Here is a 22,502-nt window from a genome sequence, read left to right as displayed (position 1 = left end):
TCAGTGTGGGCAAGGGTACACACACACGCACGCACACACACACACACGGTAACTGTCAGGGTCTTCAGCAATTTCTACTTGGAGTAAAGCAGGTAATTTCACTTCCTTACATATTTTGATTAAGTATTCTACTAATAAAAAGACAAAGAGTCCTTAAAAAGCATGGGGATGAAACCTAAAAACAATATAAAAATGAAAAACAGGATGTTCATATTCATATTTAAAGAATGATGAGAATGTTAAATTTTGCATTCAGAGTGAAAGGCAACTAAGAAAATTGTGAAACGTGCATAGCAATACAGCAGACACTAGCACAACGTGCTGTATGTAATATCTGACTTTTAAGATTCACTGGATGAGCACAGACAAGATGTGAAGAGCTATGAAATGTCACAAAGCATGAGGGCATCCAAAGATGACTTCTGCAATGAGATGGAAAAGCACATATACCTGACTTCTCGATGGGAAAATGTTTTTTACCTATAGCTTCCTTTGATGACTCAATGCTTAATGTAATGAATTCCGGGACTTCAGAAACTAGCAGAGAACACAAAATGATACAATTGATCAAGAATGGGTTGTTGCCAGCATTGGGAATGCACACAAGCTAAATACTATTTAGAAAAGTGTCTTGCACTTTGTTTGCATGTCATGCTCAATGTTTGCTGTTATGATAATAATATTATTAATAACATGATGGGAAGCTCAAATAACTGAATTGAATTCCTAATTTTGAAAGTGTTGTAGGTAACTATTAACAACCGTACCTTGTACCATCACAGGCACAAAAATGTCATTTAATTAATTAGAAGATACACAAAGGAGATGAAAAGAATTATAACCCTATGCTGGAAAAAGATCTGATGTTTCAAAATATATGCCAGGGAGTAGCTACTGAATTCCTAACTTAAAATGTTTGTTTTCATTTTTGAAGGGCAATATTGTATAGGGTGGTTTTGTGACCTGTGCTTAAGTGAGAACTTTCTCCCTCCTTCATGGTTATAACTGAACGAACCTTCTTTTCACAGAACAGAGCACACATTTAGCTTATTACTAAAGAGAACTACAAGTTTGTAACTGTTAGTGAAAAATAAGGGATAAAATCAATTCTTCTAAGTGGTTTTGTTGACTGCTTAATCCACATACTTGACTATTCTCTATGTGATACAGAGTATACACAATGAAATGAAGATAAATATGTCTATCAGGTGAATAACAATTGCCATGAATATGTAACTAACTTAACACCAGTATGCAATCATGGGAAGAGCATGTAAAATGCATCGAGTTATTAAATGTGTATTACTTGTTTTTTTTATATTTGAAAATTTAACACTTGGAAAATGTCCCCTGAGGCTCACAGTGTACCCAGACAGATAAAACAGTCTATTTACCAGGTTGACTCTGTGTCATTTCTAGGCTTGGTGATGTCACTGGTTTCAAAGTAAGAGTTTGCAGTTCAGTGGGAGCTGAAAGAAGAGCATCTAAATTGTCAAAGTAATTATGGAAAATTTATTTTTACAGGTTTTAGATAAAGGTAGCAATGGATAGAAATACATAGATCTTCAAAAATCACACGGTTATGGAGAGCCATGCAGAGTATACATTATTAAAACAGCAATTGTCAAACTATGGCCCTGCCAATCCAGCCCTTGGCCTGATCTGTGAGCTAAGAACAGTTTTTGTATTTTTTCAATGACAGAAAATATTTCAGAGTAATATTTCATGACATGTGAAAATGGTATAAAATCCAAATAAAATTTTATAGGAATACAACAACACCCTCAAGTTAAGATGATCCATGGCATATTTCCATATCATCTACATATTGCTTTTGGTTGCCTTCAATTGAGATACTACAGCAGAATCAAGTAGTTTCAACAGAGAATGGCCTACAAGTCTAAATTATTTACCATCTAACATCCTTACATAAAAAATTTGCTGACCCCTGATCTTAAGCATCCTACAAAATCCAAGAGCCTATTTGAGAAAAAACTAGGTTCTCACTATGGTATCTGAATATGAATTCCCACAAGGGCTTTCTAAGAGCTTCCTACAGCTGATTTTATGACAGTATCATTACCAACATGTTTAGTACCGTTTGGCGTGTTTTGTTCTGTGTTCTAGTTGGACCTCCCCCTTGGGTAATCTCAATAGGTATTGAGATTTTTTGTTTTATTTTTGCAGTTTCCACCCTCCTGTCCACTAATGCAAAATTCTGAAGTTATTTCAAAGCCCAACTATTCTCTATCAATCCACATAGATCTTTGTTTCCTTTAAGTACTTTCTCTCTATATTCTTACCAATTAAACAAGCTGCTTTTGTATAAGCAAATTGCCTTATTTAAAACAAACAAACAAACAAACAAACAAACAAACTTGAGAACAGCGTTTCTTCACAGTTATATTGTACTCTTCTCAGCAAGTGAAACATGTTCTTACTTTGGTCTCAATCTCTGTTCCTCACCTCACCCCACCCAACTGCTAATATAGTTCTGGGAACACAGAGGGCAAGGAAATTTTTGTTTAGTAAGCCAAATAAGTATTGCCAATTTCAAAAAAAGATAAATGAAATAGAGTGGTTAGAGAATTTAATAAGATGCATCTTTTGTTGGAGATAATCCTTCTGCAGGGCACATGATGAATTTGGCTACCATATAAATCTCCCCAACCATGATCCTTTTGGTCAACATGCAATTGTAGAGATACTAACTACAATTTGTGCCTTCTCTCTCTTAGAAGGTATAGAGGTGGGAATTGAAAGTTAACAAGCTACATCACCGTCATCCCTGGGATCCAACTGAAATGGGCTGGAAGGACTCAAACTATAAATCACTGACTTTCTTGATTCCTGCTGTGAAACTTTCAGAAGTTTAAAGTTTGGGAGGAGGATTTATTTTCCCCCCAACGTTTTTGAAACTAAATGAAGAAAATCGAGTTGCTATTGTGTTTATAGGTCTAGAAACCATCAAAAGCACTGTTCACAGACTGTGTTTTCTAAAACATTAGATTTTCTTGAGTTTATTGCCTAAGTTTGAAACATTTTATTTTACTAATCTGTTTCTTATCACTACTGACAGTGTTTTGGAAACAAAATAACAAGATTTGTTAATTAGAGGAATAGATATTAATGTAATTACTCAGAGATTCCTAGTTAGTGAAGATTAAGAATCAATGCTAAGCTGTGGTGGAAGATAAAGAATAACCAAAATCTTCTGTGGTGGGAAAAGACTGTAGCTTGTATTTACTATTATTTGCACTTCCAGAAAGCACTTTTTTTTTTAAGATAATTTAATATAACAGGGAAAAACAATCACTGAAAATAGGAAGAGAATAATGCGTATGTCACAAAAATCTTATAGAAAGTAAGTTGCTCAGAAAGATTTCATGGTATTTAATTGTTATCATTTTATAGATCTAACTACCAAATAGATGGGTTGTAATTTAGACTTCAGACACTTCAGAGAATGAAATTTTAAAGGAAGTTTAATGGCAGATAGATTTCCTGGGTCTAGGGACATTTGTTAAAAACAATAGACAGCACTTGAATTAAGGATCCTGACTACTAATGGGGCACCTGGGTGGCTCAGTCAGTTAAGCGTCCAACTTCTGCTCAGGTCATGATCTCACAGTTCATGAGTTCAAGCCCCATGATGGGCTCTGTGCTGACAGCTCAGAGCCTGGAGCCTGCTTCAGATTCTGTGATTCCCTCTCTCTCTGCCCCTCCCCCACTCACACTCTCTGTCTCTGTCTCTCTCTCTCAAAAATAAAAATAAAAAAAGAATCCTGACTACATATAAGACGAAGTATGAAACAGAACAAGAGCAGTCTAAGAAAGCAGGAGCAATTCTGGTCATGACAGTGATAGAGTAGGTTTTCAATGAATAAAAAAGTATGTAATGAGGTCACAAAAATCATTACCTAATGTTGATTCTGGAGCCTCAGAACTATGAATAACAGGTTCAAAGCTTGTAGCAGGAACTAACCAAAAGCAACAACAGGAACATGAAAAAGTATAAATGCACATTAAAAAATCTTAATTTTTCTTTCAAAACATTCGTTTCAAATGACTTTTTTTTTTAACTTTTGAATTGACAGGAACCAGTTTATTTTTGAGAATTTGGTCAAACGAGTCAGGAACAAGTCACTGCAGAAAGTAGTCACAACCTTTGAATTCTGCTATGCAGATTAGTATGGTCACTATGAGGTTCTTCTAAGATGTTTGATATTCTGACTCTAACCAATATGCAAGCTTGCTTTGGAAAATCTGCTTAGACAATGTATATGAAGATATATATGAAAGAAACTTGTGACAACTTTTGGAAGCTGAAATAATACTTATGCTTATGTAATCATGACCATAATAACTAGATCATGTGTTTAGATGCAGATATAGCAATAAGTAATTATCAGTGACTATGCCAGTCTTGCTATAAACACATCTTTAGAGAGACCAAAAATTTCACTCAAGAAGCAGTTGCTAACCATACCTCTCATGCCTTGAAGGCTGTCACTTCCCATCAGACGCATTTCTTTGGGACCCCACTGGGGCAGACTGCTAGGGTTCACCCCTCAAATCATGGAATAGCATATTTACCCCGTTTGGTCTGAGGTGCTTCAGGACTTGATGTGGTTTTAGGTCTGGGACGTGGACGACGGGTTCGTTGTGCTGTTTTAGGAGCTGAAGGATGAAACTTTGGATTACTCCTGTGAAGATGGTTTTGGAAACAAGGCTCTAGATTTTCTAAAATATGTTATATTTTCTTGAAATTCAAGGCATATGTGTTTCAAGATTGAAATATTTTCTATTTTGTTAACTATTTCTTTAATCACCGAAGATTCTTAAGAGATAAAACTCACACATAAAATTAAGTCAAGGAGTGAGGAATCTCATAAATCTCTAATCTCAAAAGCAGAAAAGGACCATGGCCAAGCTGTAGGTAGTGGGGTCTTAGGTTCACACCAAGATAGAAAATTTCCAAAGAATCTATGATACCATGTGAATTGCTATGGTTTGGTTGGTCTAGAGGAGATATAGACATTGCCAACTTTGAAACTCAGCTTTCAATTTGAGCCCCGTTTAGATAAAAGTTCAAGATTACATGGTTGACAGATATTCTGACTTATTCCATGCATAGCTTTTAAAAACAACAGGTAACTTCCGTTAAGAGTTTTCAATACTCTCAAGAAGAAAATTAAAGTTGAAGGACAGCAGAAGATGACAAGACAGTCTTATAAAGATGGTGACAAAGTGATTATGATTAGGATAGAATGGGTTGATGATGAGCCGGAAAAAACTGTTCACAAATGCTGGATTACCTAATGTTGTTTCTGGATCCTTGGTTCTAAGAGTGACAGGTTCAAGGGCTGTAGGAAGAACTGGCCAAAAATAATAAAAGAAAGCAAAGAGATTTTTTTTAAAAATTCACTTCAAGGCTAACTGCAAGAGTCAATTTTTAAGCCTCAAGACTAACAGAAAAGAGACACTTCCTCTGCAGATTTGAGTACACTGTGGAAAAGTACCCATTAAACTCATAAGATAGATACAGCATTGTACTCTGCTAAATATCACGGTGGTCAACAAGTTCTCCCAGATGTTTGATTATCTGACTGTTGCTAATATGCACAATTCTGCTAGACAAACTTCTTACAGTTAGATAATATATACTTTTCTAACTCTACTGAAAAAAGCATTTATCATTCTACTTGTACTTCTGTACAAGTTGAGATAAATGCCTATTATTGAAATAATCATGGGTACAATAATGAGTTTATTTATTTGAAAGCATCAGGATCAATACATTATAGGGTGTGTTCAAAGTTTCAAACTAATCCTTGACTCAATAAAAGTTAAATACTGTTAACCTTCTCATGAAAGAGTTACCATACTCTATCATGAAAAGCCTTTCATTTAAAGTCTCAAGACTTAGGCACATTTAAAATTTTGACAATTAAGTAAAAGCATCTTGTTTTGAAACAATAGATCCATCAATATAATCACACAGATCCTAATACAATAAAAAGTAATACAATTAAAGATCATGACATTTGTACAATTGAGGAGGGAGAAGCAGTGTAAATAAGGGACAGATGGAAATTCATGTTTGAAAAGAAGCTTAAAGCAGTCAGTGCTTTTCAGCACATGCAGATGATCACATGAAACAGTTATGGCAGTTTGATGTCCTCATATTAGCATACTCACAGTTTTCTTAAGTTTAACAGGTAACTTGAAATAGAGTTTAGTATAATTTCAAGATAAAGACTACAATGGAATGACAGCAGAGGGTGTTGAAATGGTTGTAAGATGCAGGAGAATCTGTGGCCACAATGGCGTGACAATGAGCAGGAAAAGCACTATTTGAAGGACACACATTCTCATTACCCACGATTTCTGGAGCTTTAGTTCTGAGAGTGCCAGCTTCAAGATCTGTAGTGGGAACTAATGAAAAGCAATGAAGTCAACACTTGTGAAAAGTCAGCAAGTTAAAATCTAACCAGTATAACATTGCTTCAAATAATGTATAAAATATTTGGTCACCCTATAACCAGGTAAATATTCTTTTACGAGATAGTCAGTGATAGCTGACCTATCAATCTGGTAAGCATCTCAATGTCAACACAATATGCTCTTAGGTGTTTAAGTACTTAATTCCAAGTACTGCTCTAGGAAACTTGTGTAGACATTTTACCAAATAGAGACTTATGAAAATGTCCCGGCAATTATTGGCTTTTCTGTGGAAGCTTTAAGAAAATAGCAAGTCTAAATAAGATGGATACAATGAATGGCACTTATATTTGAAAGGAGTCATAGAAAAGAACAAAGAAAAGTGAACCTTGCTCATCATGTTCAGAACTCGTAAGTGGAAATAGGCCTCATGTGATGCAAAATCATTCTAATAACCAATCAGGTTAAGGAACAACCACTCAGTGTGTGGTACCCAATCGAACAGCTCTCTGCTCTAATCACAAAAATGTGGTACCCTGTGTATGTGGAAGAGATCGCAGGGAAGACCACTAATACTACTAGGGTCAGATCCAAACTTCTGAGTCATACCTTCAAGAACTTTCTTCAACTGCTCTTATGGACCCTTCCAAACTCAGCCCTATCTTTACCACTTAGAAGCAGTATCCCCCTTGTTCCAGGAGCCCTGTGCCTTCTGGCTGGCCTCAATACCTCCTTTCTTTTTGTCTCTGTTAAACTCCATGATTTTAAGACTCACTTTATTTCTAACTCCTTATTCCTGTCTTTCACAAACTTCTCTCTATGCTCAAAGATGTTTATAACTCCTGCAAAAAATAATCTTGATTTGCACAGACACATTGCCTCGGTTCAATCTTTAAATGCTTCCTGTTGGAGCAGGTTTTGACTTTGACTACACTACAGCCTGAGAAGTAAAAACAAGCAGGCTACATCTGTGATATCCTCACAGCTGTTGATGTAGCTGTGGGGAAATGGAAGACACTGTTTCTTGAAATAAAAAAGGACTGGTTCTATTTAAGACATTTTGTCTGCTAGAGAAGTATGGAACAAAATAAGCAAAAGTAATAAAATACACATTAAAATAGAAGATCTTTATGCAGAAAGCACAAGGGATTCAGCTGCCACACATGTCTCCCCAAATCATGTTCTCCTTTGCTTACTCAACAGGGGGATCAGCGCAGATCATTTAGTGCCCCCACCCTCACTGGGCTCACTTGGGCTATCACTTCTACCACTGGCATCAATCCCAGACTCCCAAAAGCTGCTAGGACTTACTCCTTTAACCAGAAACCCACATTTACCCAGTTTTGTTTGAGGTACTTCAGTAGTTGGTGTAGTTTTATGTTTGGGACGTGGACGACGGGTTCGTTTCGATGTCTTAGGAGCTGAAGAAGGAAGATCTTCAATTACTACAGAGTCTAGTTCAGAAGCTAAGGACAGCATGACACATGACTCCAGATTTTCTAAAACTTACTACATTTAGTAAATTTTCCTTATTAACCTTTAATCTGAAACTTTCACCCTTAATATAATAGTATATATTCTTTTATAAATCCAAGTTCATTGAGAATGAGTCATGTAAAATTATTGAAGAAACAAAGAACTGTTCATAGCACTCTTCTATTGAACAAAAGGGTAAGTTCCACTGCTAACACATTATGGTATGGTGATAGATACAAACTCTTTGACAGTTTACTAAGATAAGGCCATGTAATTAACTAAAAAGTTAATCAAAGAACAGATAATACATGGAGAGTTAAAAAAAAAAAAGAGAGAGAGAAGAACTTCAGATCCACAAAGAAACTTCCCGATGCCATAATAGTCAGTAGAGTCAAAACCCAGCTTTAACAAAACATGATTAAAAAGCACACAAGATGACAAAACAGTTTCAGATGGTTACATGTACAACAGATGACTTGAGTTAGGTTTATGCATGGCTCTCTTAAAAGAAATAACTTGTTTGAACAAAGTCCTCAATACTTTTAGGATGAAGAATTTAATGGAGTGACAAAAGAGGATGATGTAACCGTATGAAGTAAAAGAACCTGCAGCTATGATGTTGATGGAATGAGTCTGACAATCAGAAAGAAAGGCACCTACTGAGGAGCATGTGTTTTTACCTTGTGTTGTTACCCAAGTCTCAGTTCTGAGCGTAACAGGTTCAAGGTCTGAAGTAGGAACTGATCAAAAGCATTAAAGATAAACAAAATGATTGTTTAATTAAAAAACCCTCAAGGCATTTGCTTCAAAATGAGTCTTATTAATATGCTTTCTAGAACTATGTAACAACTTTTAAAAACTGTTAAACTAGAAAAGTAGACTGTTGATTTCCTCAAATTTGGCCATACCTAAGTCAGGTAACCATTTCCTTATTCTTCCTTTGATGATTTGATTTTAAGTAATAAAGTGGGATGTGTGGGTATTACTAACAACTTTGGAAAGAAAGTGAGGCCGAAGCATGATCTATTTAACAGGGTATCCCTCTATTCTAAGCAAAGAAAGAACATGCCCTCATGGGCAAAGACGAATTTGCTGATGTCTATTGGATTAAGTCTCAACTGTTCCATCAGATGCCTAAGAATCTCCACCATAAGAGTCCATGGACCAATCAAGATTCAGTAAGCTTTGATGACCACGGTCTAGTCAGACATTCTCTATACTAGTATTACAGTTAGACTATCTCTTTTGGTTTGTCTCTCTATATATACAGTCTTTCTGATTTTATTCCTACCTATGTTTCCAGTCATCCATGTACTATGGTGGTTTCAAGGCCCCACTATTTCCTAATCTTTTCCTGATCCTATTTATGTTCCTAGCACATTTTGTTGAGAGCACCCAGAAATCAATCTCATCTTTGCATACATGCTCTCTAATGCCATCTTCTATCTTATTGAGGAAGGCTTTTGTTCTCAATTTTCTTGTAGGTTTGAGGACTAAAACATGTCTCCCACATCTAATGTACACCCACAAAGACACTAATATGACCTGGTGATACTGAAGACCCTGTTAATTTGAACTGAATATGCATAATTTTTCTAAAGGAATTTTATTTTGAAGACAAATGGAAGTTAATAAAAGGCACAGTTATAGAGAAGATTTCACTCAGGAGCTATGAGGCTTTTGGTTGCCCCACAGCTGTCTCCCTACTGTGTTCCTCTTGCCATCTCTACAGTGGGAAATTCTGTTTAACATGAGTTATATCTTTAATAGGGCCTATTGGTTACTCCCAACCACCGGAATTACTCTTGAGATCCTGCTGGGTTAGGCTGCTGAGACTCTAAACCAGGGATACTTATTTACCTGGTTTGGACTGAGATACTTCAAGACTTGGTGTTGTTTTTGGTCTGGGACGTGGACGGCGTGTCTGTTGTGATGTTTTGGAAGCTGAAGGAAGAAATTCTGGGGTTACTACACAGCTACATTACCTCTTTTCTGGAAGCAATGAGAGGTGAAAACATGATTCGAGATTATCTACAACCTGTTAGATATTTGCCTTTCCAGCTTGAGATTTTTGTCATGTATACTCCTTTATGAATTTCTATTAGCACAGAATAGTCTTTGAAGAAAAAAATACATTTCTAATTAAATAAATAAAGTTTAGTAATTATAATCAAAGTGTCACAGAACAGTTTGATTGGACAACAGAAAGGTTAAGAACCATTGCTAAATTTTAATGTATTATCAAGGACAGTCATATTAAATCTGAGATTTATAACTCAATTTTTCAATCTTTCATACATTCTACATAACTACTAAAACAAGAACACATTAGTACCTAAATAGAAACAAGACAAAAAAAAAATACCGCAGAAATAGAAAAAAAAAGGTAGAGATGTAGATGTGAAATGAATGGATTCTTTTGGCCTCACGATAGTTGTTAATGGCTTGTAACTTAGAGGTAGATACCTATAGTATGTTTGAAAAAGTTTTTTTTTTTAACTGCAAGCACTGCTTAAACAAAATAACGTGAAACAATTTAAAATAGATTACATGGCAAATAAATGCCCTAAAGTACGTTCATGAATGACTGATTCTCTATGAAAAGACAGATGATATGTTTTAAGAGTTTTCATAATTTTAAGAATGTAAATGAATGGCCCAAAAGAATGACATACAGTAATATAAAACAAGAGGAAACTCTGGGTTATAAAACAAGCAGAATAAGTCTTGTTGAAAAGCCAGTATATCTGTTATTACAGATACAAGCATGACAGGTTCAAGAACTGTAGCAGGAACTGACCAAAAAATACAGTAAACCAAAGAGATTTTAAAATACACAAAAAGTCAGAACATTCACATCCAAACAAATCTACTTGTGTGTCGACACTTCCTCAAAAACAAAAACAAAAAATAACCTCTTAAGGAAAGAGTAGATAATCATTCTTTGCACATTTGGCGAAACTACCATCATGGTCTTCGGCTTAGCCTTTGAATTATCTTGATTGCCTTAAAGAAGGCAACATTAAATTATCCTAGGTTTTAGATAATGGATTCTGATATGGAAAACTCTGCACTGGAAAATATTCTTATTCATTTATCTAACAACCTTGGAAAAGAAATGGTCTTTAAAAAAATCTTATCAGTCTGTATTTCTATGGAAGCTGAAAATGTGCACTTGCTATGTTTAAGTAAACATGGATGCAATAAACAGTTTATAAGTTTGAAATAGATATAAAAATTAATCATTGAAGTAGACTATGCTGATCTTTCCAAGAATTCATCATGACACATAAAAGAGCAAAATAAAGATGGTCACTCAGTCTAAAATACTTAGTGGATTATCTGTCCAGCCAAAGCCCAAATAAAGTAGAAATCGAAGACAGTTGATGTCCCTGTATCAAATCCAAGCTTCTGAATTGGGTCCTCAAAATTCTCTTTCAACTGTCTGCCTGGACCCTTACAAATGCAGCATCATCAATAACCTTGTTTTGGCCATCTGGAAGTAGGACATTCTGTGTTAGGCCCACTGGATTGCCTTTGTGGCTGATCCCCTACCACCCCACATGTCCAGCCCTTCTGCCTTGATTCACTTTTCCCTCCATTCATTCAAATCCTGTAGTGGGCCCAAGGTCCAAGTCTAGATCACCTTTGTCTTTTCCTCTTCAAGGTCAGTGTTTAATGTATCATGCAAACATATACCCAACTCCATTATTTTTAGAAAGTCTCTCATAGCTGGCATATCACTCACCATTATCACATCAATATTGGCAATTTTCAATATTGGTCCAGAAATACGCAAGGGATGTAATTTATATTCCTTATATTTTTTTGTTTCCTTGAACTACATATACTGACTCTAAAGAAGCTTTATCATTAAAATTTGACAGAAATTGACAGTAAAAATATGCTAAATGCATATAAAAGAAGACTTTCACATAGAGTAAGATATTCTGGCATCAAATATATCTCAACCAGCCGTATTCTCTGACACCTGGGCAAAGCAGCCATATTCTCAGACACCTGACCATGCCTCATGACTTCAGGCTTAGAGCGACGAACAGCTTGGCACTGCTTGGGGTTCCCACTGGGGTAGGCTACTAGGGTTCACCCTTAAATCAAGCAATCACATTTACCCGATTTGGTCTGAGGTACTTGAGAGCTCGGTGTGGTTTTAGGTCTGGGACGTGGACGACGGGGTCTTTGTGACATTTTGGTAGCTGAAGAAAGAAAAACTTTGTGTTACTCTAGGTCTTTAGGCTCTGGATATCGAGGAGAGGTTTTTACAAAAGCTGTTAGATTTTCAAAAGTTCTAGGCAATTTTTTGTAATTTAAAATTTTCAATCCTTTTAGGCCAATGTATCTTCGTTTATCATTGATGGTACTTTGGGGCAAACTCATGTATGTAGTTGAGTAATTCATTCAAGGCATGAAGATTAGCACTTGTAATTAAACACTCACAGAACTTCTTCACTGGGAATAAATGAGGAGGGCTCAACCCTGGTGCAAGGGGAGGGGAGGCTAGAGTCACACTAAGGGAAAGGCTTATAATTTAAAATTGCAGATTTAGATCATTTCCTCTCTATCAAGTTAGTAATAAAACATCTCATTATTTAAAGCAGCAACAAAGAAACAAACATACCATACAAATAGTTTTTTTAAAACATAGATGTGCAAAGGAGTCTAAGAGTAGCTGTTACTGCTGATCCGCCTAGATAAGAAACAGATCCCAACTTGTTTTAAACTTAGTATTAACACAGAACACTGTTCAGTGGAGCATGAGCTAACACGACAATGTCAAACGTACCAAATGGCAGCAATGTTTTGAATTAAGCAAATGTCTGCTCTCATAAAAACAACAGGAAACTTGTTTTTAAGAGGCTTCAGTATTCTTCAGATTGATTGAATGGCAACAGAGGATGATGGTGGCTGTCTTATGAAGGAGGAAAATCTAGGAGATGGAGACTGAATGGAATGTACAATGAACAGCAAAAGCATTTGGCAAATGGCACAGAATCATTACCTAATGTTGTCCCAGATGTCTCAGTTCTAACAGTAACAGGTTCAAGATCTGTAACAGGAACTGAAGTAATAAAATAAGCAAAAGAAGTTTTTAAAATATGTATGAAGAGCTACAACATTCACTTCAAAATGTATTTTTCCAGCAACATTGCCACTAGAATTATTATTTTTATTTATAGATGGAGGGTATGTGGAGTGTACTGTGTTTCTCCCAAATACTTATGTTGAAGCCTTAACTCCCAAATGTCACTGTATTTGGAGATAGGAACTTTGAAGAGACAATGAAGGTTAAATGGGGTTGCAAGGGCAGGTCCCTAATACAATATGACTCATGACCATATGAGAATAGGGAGACACACAAGGGATGCTCACAGACAGAGGAAAGGCCATGTGAGGATGCAGAAAGATGAGACCATCTACAAACCAAGGAGAAAGGCCTTGGGAAATATTAAAACTATTCATACATTCATCTTAAATTTCCAGCCTCCAGAGCTGTGAGAAATAGATTTCTATTGTTCAAGCCACCCAGTCTCTTTTGTTATGGCAGACTTAGCAAACTAATATGAAGGAAAACCCATTATTTTGTCCAGATTTGGCTTAACTGTAGTTAGGGACTTCTCCATCTCCTGAGATAGTCATTACCTGTGGTCTCTGTTTAGCAAAAGAGGGAAACAGTTCTACTAGATAGTGGATTATATGAATCTAATATGGTAGACTCTAGCACATTTTTAGGCATTTACTAACCATCTTGAAAAAGCATGTAAAAAACTAACTTGCACTTTAGTGGGTGTTGAATAAAGAAAACATCTACCATGTTTATCAAATTACGGCTGCAGAAAAAATTCCTAAATATCCAAGTAGCCGTTATACAAATAACCAAAAATAGCTATGAAGACCTTGCTGAGAACTCATCTTTGGAAAGATTTTGTGACTTGTGTCTATAGAAAGGTACTCAAGAGGACTGTGTAAGGGGCACCCACTCAGTCTGTGGCACTCGTAAAGCACCCATCCACACTCAGTGCAGGGAAAACTTTATCCAGTGTGGAAAGAAGAGATTTCTGATGCTCATGAGAACAACTTTGGACTCCTGAGTGCAACATTCAAGCCCTCCTTCAACTTCCTGTGGTATTATCCAAATGCAGAATCACCAAAAAAATGTTTTGACAGATGCTTCAAAGCCCCAGAACCTTTGCCCCTCTGGTGGCCTCTAAACGTGTCCTATTTTTTTTTTTTTGTCTTTGTTCTCCCTCACCCATCCACTTGTGCAAATTCTGATGTGATGTCACGACCCAAACTCCTTCCCTGATCTACTGAGGCCCAAAATGATGCTTTACTTCTTCAATAACTTACATAATCAGTCTAGCACTTGATGTACCCAACAAAAACCTTGAATTTGTGAAAGCACCCTGCCTTATTTCCCTTCTCTAGGCTTTTTATGCAAGAAAAGTTTTTGTGTTCCACTAGCCTGAAGACTAAGTAAAACATGTTGCCTTCTACCCTGAGCAAGAGGAAAATTATGTATCTTCCAAACATGTACTTCTCACCAACACTGAACGGGAAAGGACTCTTCATGATTCCCTCATCAGAGGGTTATGTGGGTTTACACTTTCAGTAGATAAGGCTATGAAACAAAGCTTGCATAGAAAGCTCAGGCTTCTGAAACAAAGGACTCAGTTTTTATCTGGTGTAGTCCCAGGATCTTAAAGGACTTGGAGTGGTTTTAAGTTTGGTTTATGAATGACATTCCCACTGGGATGTCTTTGGAGGTGGAAAAAGATAACCTTTAGTTAAAGTTGATAGTTCTACAAATCATGAAGTTTAAAAAAAAATGTTTTCTAAAGCATGACAGATTTGTCTTGAATTTCATAAAATATATACATTTCTAGTGTGAAAAATTTGCCCCTACTATGTTCCTGTATCTTCCTTTGTTATTGAAGATATTTGGGGGTCAAAATGACATAAACATGAAGTTATTAATGCAGAGAGTCAATATTAGTATTTTTATCATATATTTTAAAATATTTAAATTTGTTTTTACTCTCTACACCCAATGTGGGGCTCAAACCTGTAGCCCCAAGATCAAGAGTTGCACAGTCCACCAACTGAGCCAGTCATGAACCCCTTTATCACATTCTCCTAGAGTACCCTGACTGCATTTAAAAGATTAAGAATCATCTATTTCTAAACTATGGTGGTGAGTAATGGGTAGTCAGATTCACCCTAAGGATGGGGCTTACTATTTAAACTTAATGTCCTTGATCACATTATCTGATTGACAATTCACTAAAAACATATTACTCAAAAGTTAACAACAACAAAAACAAACAGGCAGATAAAAAGTACTACAAAGGATATATAAAGCAACTTCCCTGTCATAGCCTGGTTAGCACAGATCAGGATTAGGTGCTCACATGAACGTATGATATTTGCCTTAACAGAGATCTCAGATTAAGACAAAAACAGAAGGTGGCATGAAAAAATTTTAAAGTAAGTTACAGGGCAAAAAGATATCCCCAACTAGATTCAGGCATGACTCTCTTAAGAACAAGAGAGTGAAGCATCCTTTTGGGCCTTATGTTCAACTCATAAGATAAAGAATGTAGTTGAATGACAAGTGGAATCAGTTTGACAATGAGCAGAAAAAGCTCTTGCTGAAGGTCAGAAAATAGCATTACCAAATGTAGTCCCTGGAGTCTCTTTCATAGGAGTGACTGGTTCAAAGATTATAGCAGGAACTGACCAAAAATAATAAAAAACAAAAATGAAATGTTAAATATTTATACAATCTCAGAACTGCAAAATTAATTGTACCTAAGTACTAATGTGTCTAGAGTACAAAGCAAAAACTATTCACTTTCTGAGCTGAGAGATACAGCATCTCTGCATGCGGGTACCAATTCATCACATAGTAGGAGTGGTCTTTGTAGTAGATAATTATCCCTGTAAGGTGCCCCTGTAGTGTCTCACTCTTTGATAATCCTAGTCTAAGTAATGTACCGAAATAGACCACATCAATCTTGCTAAGAACTCGTCTTTGGAAAGAGACAGTGAGCTTTGCCTACCAGAATACTTAAGAGAACAGGAGAAGGGACGGGCATTCAGTCTGAGGTATAGCAGGGTAGCTCTCTGTCCAATGCTCAGGCAAAGCCTGACTATATACATTGATAATTACTAAATAAATTCAAACTCCTTAGGCCAACATTAAAAATACCTTTCAACTGGTCCTTTGGGCCCATTTAGCAACAGTAGCCTCAGAAAAATGCCCTTTCTGATCAAACTTAGAAGTCCTAGAGTTTCAACTAGTGAGAAAAGCCTCTGCCTTCCCTCACTGGCCCTCCACACGTGTCCTTCCTTTATGTACTTCTCCATCCCCTTTGTACCCAGCCATCTAAATCTATAGTGATTTCAATGCTCAGTCCTTCCCAACTATTCTGGCCTACTCTGATTACTGATTCTTTAAATCAACGGTTGACCAATGATGGCCCATAGGCCAAATCTTGCCCATAGCTTATTTTCATATATTCCATGTAAAGCTAAGAATGATTTTTCCATTTTTTAAGTGCTGTAAAATTAAAAAGGAAAAAAAATAAAAATGTTCAACAGAAACTACATGACTCACAAAGTCCCAAATATTTGCTCTCAAGACCTTTATAGAAAATGCCAATTCCTATCCTAGATCCTTATGACTTGGACTTGACTTTGTAGTTACCAAGAAACAATTTCCCATTTACCCAAACATATATTCATTCTGTACCTATTTCATTCCACTACACACATTTAACATTTCAAGAACAAGAAGAATTGAATGAGAAATCAAATAAACATTTAGAGAGAAGATTCTCATTCACAAGCCTGAGAAATTCACTATCATCTAAACCCCTCCAACCATGTTCTCATTATCTACTTTGACTTGCCCCTTCACTTTCTCTGGGCCCCACTGGGATAGGCTTAACCAGGATATATATATTTACCTAGCTCAGTGTCAAGTGCTTCAGGACTCCTTGTGGTTTTAAGTTTGGAATGTGGAGGGTGAGTTTGGTGAGGTACTTTGGGAGCTAAAGGAAGAAAACCTCAGGTTAACAGAGTGTTCTTAGTTCCAGAAGCTGTGGATAGGATTATATGTCTTCTAATTTCTTGAGTTTCAGAAAATTTTTCCTTTCAGCTTAATATATTTGCCCCCATTTCGATAATTGCCTCTTTATATCATTTACATTACTCTGAAAAACATAAGTCACACAGAAACATGAGTTTATATGTCAAGGATATTCTCACAAGTATCTCTAAATGATAAAAGTTCCAAAACTTTACTGAGTTACAGTGGTGGTGGGAAAGATGGAGGGTGAATTTCAACTAATGATGGTACTAATAATTTAAATTGATTATCATTGAGCTCATTTCTATTTCACCCCTTACTGAAAGAAGACCACACCATTACCTAAAATGACAAAACAAAAACACAAAATGATGCACATAATAAAATTGTAGGAATTTAGATCTGCACAAGAATCATGCCACACTGTAACAGCTGTGGCATGGATAGCTTAGACCAAGGATAGACACTCTCACCCCAACCCTCCTATGTTTGAAACTCACAAACAAATAATGTGATTAACAGGTTACGTGGATTAAGATGCCGTACTTTCACATGCATTAAATTGCAGATGCATATACTAGACTAAGTTCATACTTAGCTCCTTTAAAAACAGATGAGTTGCTTTAACTCTCCTCAGTATATTAAGAAGTAACAGAATGACAAAGAAGTAACTGAATGATAACTGAACAGACAATAGAGGATGACATGGAAGTCTCATGAAGCAGAAGAAGCTGTGGTTATGATGGTGATGAAGTGGGTTTCAAATGAGCAGGAAAAGCAGGTGCTGATGGATGTAATGTGTCCTTACCTAGTGTTGTCCCTGGAGCCTCGGTTCTAAGAAAAACTGGTTCAGAGACTGTGGTAGGAACTGATAAAAATCAATAAAAGAAACCAAAGAGATTTTTGTGAATGCATGAAATGTCAGAAAATTCATCTTAACAGTAAAATGCTTCTGAGCCTTCTAAGGGAGAAAGGGCAGGGAAAAGATGGATTACACACATCTGTAATACCAAGAGGCAGGAAGTATGAGGGGCTGAAGAGTAAAGGGTCATTTTAGGGTCTGTTCACCACACATACCAGACATAGCCAAAATGAAGCTGATGCTACACCAGCCAAGAGACTAAGTCTTTAGTGAAAAGAGTCTCATTTGATACAGTAAGGTGAGAAAGAACCCCTGTTTTTGATATTATATTAAACTAGGTATCCTCAGTTTTAAGAGCAGAAAAAGCATGATCCTGTGCAGAAGGATCACTGAAGCCCTGTAGGTCAAATTTAAAGTCTTAAGTACACCTCTCAGCCTCCCTTAAATTTATCCTATGGGCCCACTCAACAGGAGAGCACCTAGAAATCATTCTGTTATCTGGGAGGCCAGCTTCAGATATTCTCTGCTTGTCAGCCTTTGTTCCCTTACCCACTCACTCACCCAAACTCTGTACTAGTTTCTTTCTAATATCCTGATCCTTGTCCTGCTCCAGATATTAACCTATTACATAGCACTTCTACCATCTGAGAAGTTATACATATAGACACACAGCCACCACCACCACCACCCCCCACCCTACCCCCGGCCACATACTTGCGTAAACATGGCTGCCTCATGTTATTTTCTCTATGTTTATGCAGGAATGGCTTTTGTTTACAACTATAATACATACTAGGGGATAAAACATACTTCCCGCTTCTTATGTATCTCATAGCTGCTAATATGGTTATGGGTGTTATGAGGGGATTAATAAAAGAAGTCCACTTGAATTGATTGTGTTGGTTCAATACTGAGCAAGCTTTATCCTAAGACATGAATGGAATCAAATAGCATGAAAAGTAAATAAAACAGTCATTGCTGGAGAAGATTCCTACACAGGAAGCACGAGATACTCAGGTATCTCAAGTTCTGCTCACTAACCAGCAGCTTTTACTCTTAAGAGATATATAGAACATGTGCCAACTATGTGCATAGAATTTAGGATCCCAACTGGGGTAGACTGCTAGGATTCCTTAAACCAGAAATCACATATTTACCCAGTTTGGTCTGAGGTACTTCTGGATGGGGTGTGGTTTTAGTTTTGGGGCGTGGACGACGAGGTCTCTTTGTTGTTGTAGCTGAAGGAAGAAAATTTAGGATTAATATAGTGTTGATAGCTCATAAACTCGGATTAAGATGATATACTAAGCTTTCTAAAATTTGTCAGAGTTTCTTTGAGTGGAGAAAACTGTTACTTTGGTTTGATGTTTTCTCCTTTAGTATGTTAATAGGTTTCCTTTTTTAATTGAGTTCTCCCAAGATTAAAAATTACAATATAATTATGTTTAGGAAAAGATTAAGAACTATCACTTCTTTGAAAGTGTCCCTAATCCAAAACTGGTTACAAATTGCTCCTAAAATATGATGGGGTGAGAGTTCAAACCACACTACAGTATTCACTTCTAATTATAATTTAAAATAACTAGGCTCGGGCAAATATTCCACTTGGTCATTTACTAGAATAAGCATACAAAACTTGCTGAAACATCTACAAAGTGAAAAAAAGTTAGACAGAACTTACAATACAGAAAAAAGATGCCTGAAAAAAAATCATGGCATAGTCGATAACTTATTGGGGGTCTAAATAAGGGATATACAGATAATCATATTTAAGCCTTAGCTCTAACAAACAGTATTGTTTAAGCGGAGACTCAGATTGACATGATACAATTTGAAGCTAGGATATGGGGCAGACAGTGGTGCTGAATTCAGTCCATACACATTTCTGTTAGAAAGAAAGCGTTTTAGGGCCACCTGCATGGCTCATTGGTTTAAGCAGCCAAATCTTTGTTTCAGCTCAGGTCATGATCTCATGGTTCTTGAGTTTGAGCCCTGCATCTGGCAGCTGACAGTACAGAGCCTGCTTGGGATACTCTCTCTATCCCTCCCCCACTTGTGTGTGCTCTCTTTCTTCCTCTCTCTCAAAATAAGTAAAAAAAATAAAATCTTTAATAAACAATTTTTAAAAAGCCTTTTATATTGTAAAATGAATACTGTAATAGGATGATAACAAAGTATGACATCATTGTCTATATAGCACCACAGATGAGTTTAACAATGAATAAGAGAAAGCACTTGCTAAAGGACATAAAATATCACTACCTATAGATGTCCCAGGAGTAATGGGTTCAGAGTCTCTAGCAAGCAATGATCAAAAGTAATTTAAAAAGAAACGTTAAAAGAAAAGTCATTGAACTTTCTTCAAAATGAACTTCACCAGTGTGGTATTGGTTCTACAGCAAAAAAGCAACATTTTTAAAGTCCTGAGGTGAAGGTACAAAGATATTTGTTCTTATGAAATGGTTATATCTTCAGTATCTCCACAGAGCTCTAAGTTTTGCTTGTTTTTAATATTATCTGATAACATCAACAATAAAAACCCTACTTAGAAAAATCTTTAGGCTTTTGTCAAGGAATTTTATGGTAAAAAATTATGAGAAAACAATGTGAAAGTATAATTTATTAGAAAAAAATCTCTAGGTCATTATAGATGCAATAGTTGATATATTTAAGCAGATACTATAATGAATAGCCAAAATAGAGGATGCTTTTTGTTGAGTGTCTGCTTTGGAAGAAGACCAAGACGTCTGTCCAAACAAAGATAAATAAAAGAACAAGATACAGAGGGTCATTCAGTCTGCAAAACTTGTCAGTGCATTTCTCTGCTACCAGGACAGAAAAGGCCTGACCCCAGGAGGATAGGAGAGTATGTGGTAGCCAATTGGCTTAAATCCAATCACTGAAGTCAGGCATTTAAGGTCCTTTTCATGGACCCATCTAGAAGTAGCATCACTGACCAAAATTTCTGAGAATCAGCTAAGTGAACATTGTCTTTCTCCTTTCTCCCATTCAGGTTGCCCTCCTAATTCCTATCTTCTGCTGTCACCCACATATATGGTACCTTCCAGCCTCTGTTTATGCTATTCCTGCCTATCCCAGCAACAGGTCTACAAACTGTATAAATTTTGAGGTCCACATTACACTTACCAGCTCACAGATCTTTTACTTCTCTAAGAATTAACTATGTGCCTAACAGTTGGTAAAGCCCCGTAGATATATTGCTTCTGCCCATATTCCTTTACATCTATTAATGAACAGTTTCTACATAAGAAACTTCCTTCCTCAGCCAAGTGAAGTCATTTGTTACTTCTGAACTATTTTTCACAGAGGCTAATGGAACACTTAATAAAATGTGTGACTAAGTGAACTAAATATGCTAGTTACTTAACTAGGTAAGTTTTTGATAAACCAGAATCAAAGAGAAAAATATAATTTTTCAGAGGAAGCAAATAAAATACAAAGGTACCAAGAAGATACCAAGCAGCACAAGGAAGGCATAATTATTAACTAGAGCTCGTGTGACTTCGGCCTTCACAATGAAGGGTCACCAGAGCTATTAGGTGGCAAGTTAAACTGTCATGCACATATCATATCCAAGGGGTTCCACAGGTACCAGGAACCACATATTTACCTAGTTTAGTCTGAGATACCGCTGGGCTCTGTGTGGTTTTATGTTTGGGACGTGGACGACGTGTTCTTGTCCGTTGTGTTGTTTTTGGAGCTGGAGGAAAGTAAACTGGTTAATGTTGTCTTATGACTCCAGAAACTCAAGAAAGGATGATACACAGCTCTATATTTTGTAAAATTTGGCTAAATTTCCTAAGTCTTAATAAATTTGTCTCTTTTGTTTTGGACTTTTGTCATCTGTATGCAAAAAAAAAATTGGGGGGGGGGAGTTGTCCACTGACAGTTCTCTGAGAAGGATTATATAACATGATTCTAATAATCTGAAAAAGCTTATTATTATTGGCATCAGATTTTCAATAAGGATCCTGACGCCAGGGAAACCAGAAACACAGCATGTCCATATCGGAGATGGACCCAGGCTCACCTGCTTTTGTGAGATCATATTTAGAAATTATTTGGCTTAGACATACATCCCATTAAACATTAGAATAAACAAATTTAACTTCTTAAAATCATTGGTAAACCATAAAAATGCCCTGCCTATCTTAAAACAACTTTCGGTTGATGTCCACAGAATTAATATTGATGTTTATGGAACAGCCACTCCTAACTGTATTTGAAATTTAGCTTTACCACAGAACACGGGGCAGAATCACAGGTTCTGTAAAGCACTAATAAAGCTGGATAATATGGAAGACAGATGCTGTGTACCAGCTGCATACAGGCTTAACCAAGTGACTAACCATATAACTTATATTAAACATCTTCAATATTCAAAATGAAGAATATAGTTGAGTGATAAGAGAGGGCGATGAGAAAATCTTAGAAAAAGAACACCACTTGACCAAAATAGTAATGAAATAGACTGGACAACAAATGGAAAATGCATTTGGTTAAGGACATAAAAAGTCATTACCCAATGTTGTCCTGGGAGCTTCAGTTCTCAGAGTTACAGGTTCAAGATCTATGGCAGGAACTGGC

The 22,502-nt window shown here is 36.5% G+C and overlaps 1 protein-coding gene across 38 annotated transcripts in view; it reads right to left on the bottom strand.

Annotated features, from left to right (window-relative positions):
• The window catches only part of ABI3BP (ABI family member 3 binding protein), a 261,584-nt gene that overhangs the window by 79,756 nt on the left and 159,326 nt on the right, over positions 1–22,502 (bottom strand). For 16 of the 38 annotated variants that reach the window (XM_058731566.1, XM_058731582.1, XM_058731576.1 and 13 more), the window contains 17 exons: positions 22,438–22,497; positions 21,526–21,615; positions 19,052–19,132; positions 17,841–17,900; positions 16,911–16,994; positions 15,615–15,674; positions 12,941–13,000; positions 12,054–12,137; positions 9,781–9,864; positions 8,601–8,660; positions 7,782–7,865; positions 6,382–6,438; positions 5,319–5,378; positions 4,597–4,680; positions 3,921–3,980; positions 1,395–1,484; positions 481–537 (listed from right to left, as the gene is read on the bottom strand). The exons of 2 other annotated variants lie outside the window; for them this stretch is intronic. In XM_058731566.1, coding sequence (XP_058587549.1) covers positions 481–537; positions 1,395–1,484; positions 3,921–3,980; positions 4,597–4,680; positions 5,319–5,378; positions 6,382–6,438; positions 7,782–7,865; positions 8,601–8,660; positions 9,781–9,864; positions 12,054–12,137; positions 12,941–13,000; positions 15,615–15,674; positions 16,911–16,994; positions 17,841–17,900; positions 19,052–19,132; positions 21,526–21,615; positions 22,438–22,497 — 1,215 coding nt within the window. The remainder of the gene's footprint in view (positions 1–480; positions 538–1,394; positions 1,485–3,920; positions 3,981–4,596; positions 4,681–5,318; positions 5,379–6,381; positions 6,439–7,781; positions 7,866–8,600; positions 8,661–9,780; positions 9,865–12,053; positions 12,138–12,940; positions 13,001–15,614; positions 15,675–16,910; positions 16,995–17,840; positions 17,901–19,051; positions 19,133–21,525; positions 21,616–22,437; positions 22,498–22,502) is intronic. 20 more of the 38 variants (XM_058731568.1, XM_058731573.1, XM_058731584.1 and 17 more) reach the window with 15 other exon arrangements.

The sequence above is a fragment of the Neofelis nebulosa genome, chromosome 5 (assembly GCF_028018385.1).
Source record: "Neofelis nebulosa isolate mNeoNeb1 chromosome 5, mNeoNeb1.pri, whole genome shotgun sequence".
NCBI classification, from domain to species: domain Eukaryota; kingdom Metazoa; phylum Chordata; class Mammalia; order Carnivora; family Felidae; genus Neofelis; species Neofelis nebulosa.
This window is presented reverse-complemented; position numbering and strand designations above follow the sequence as displayed.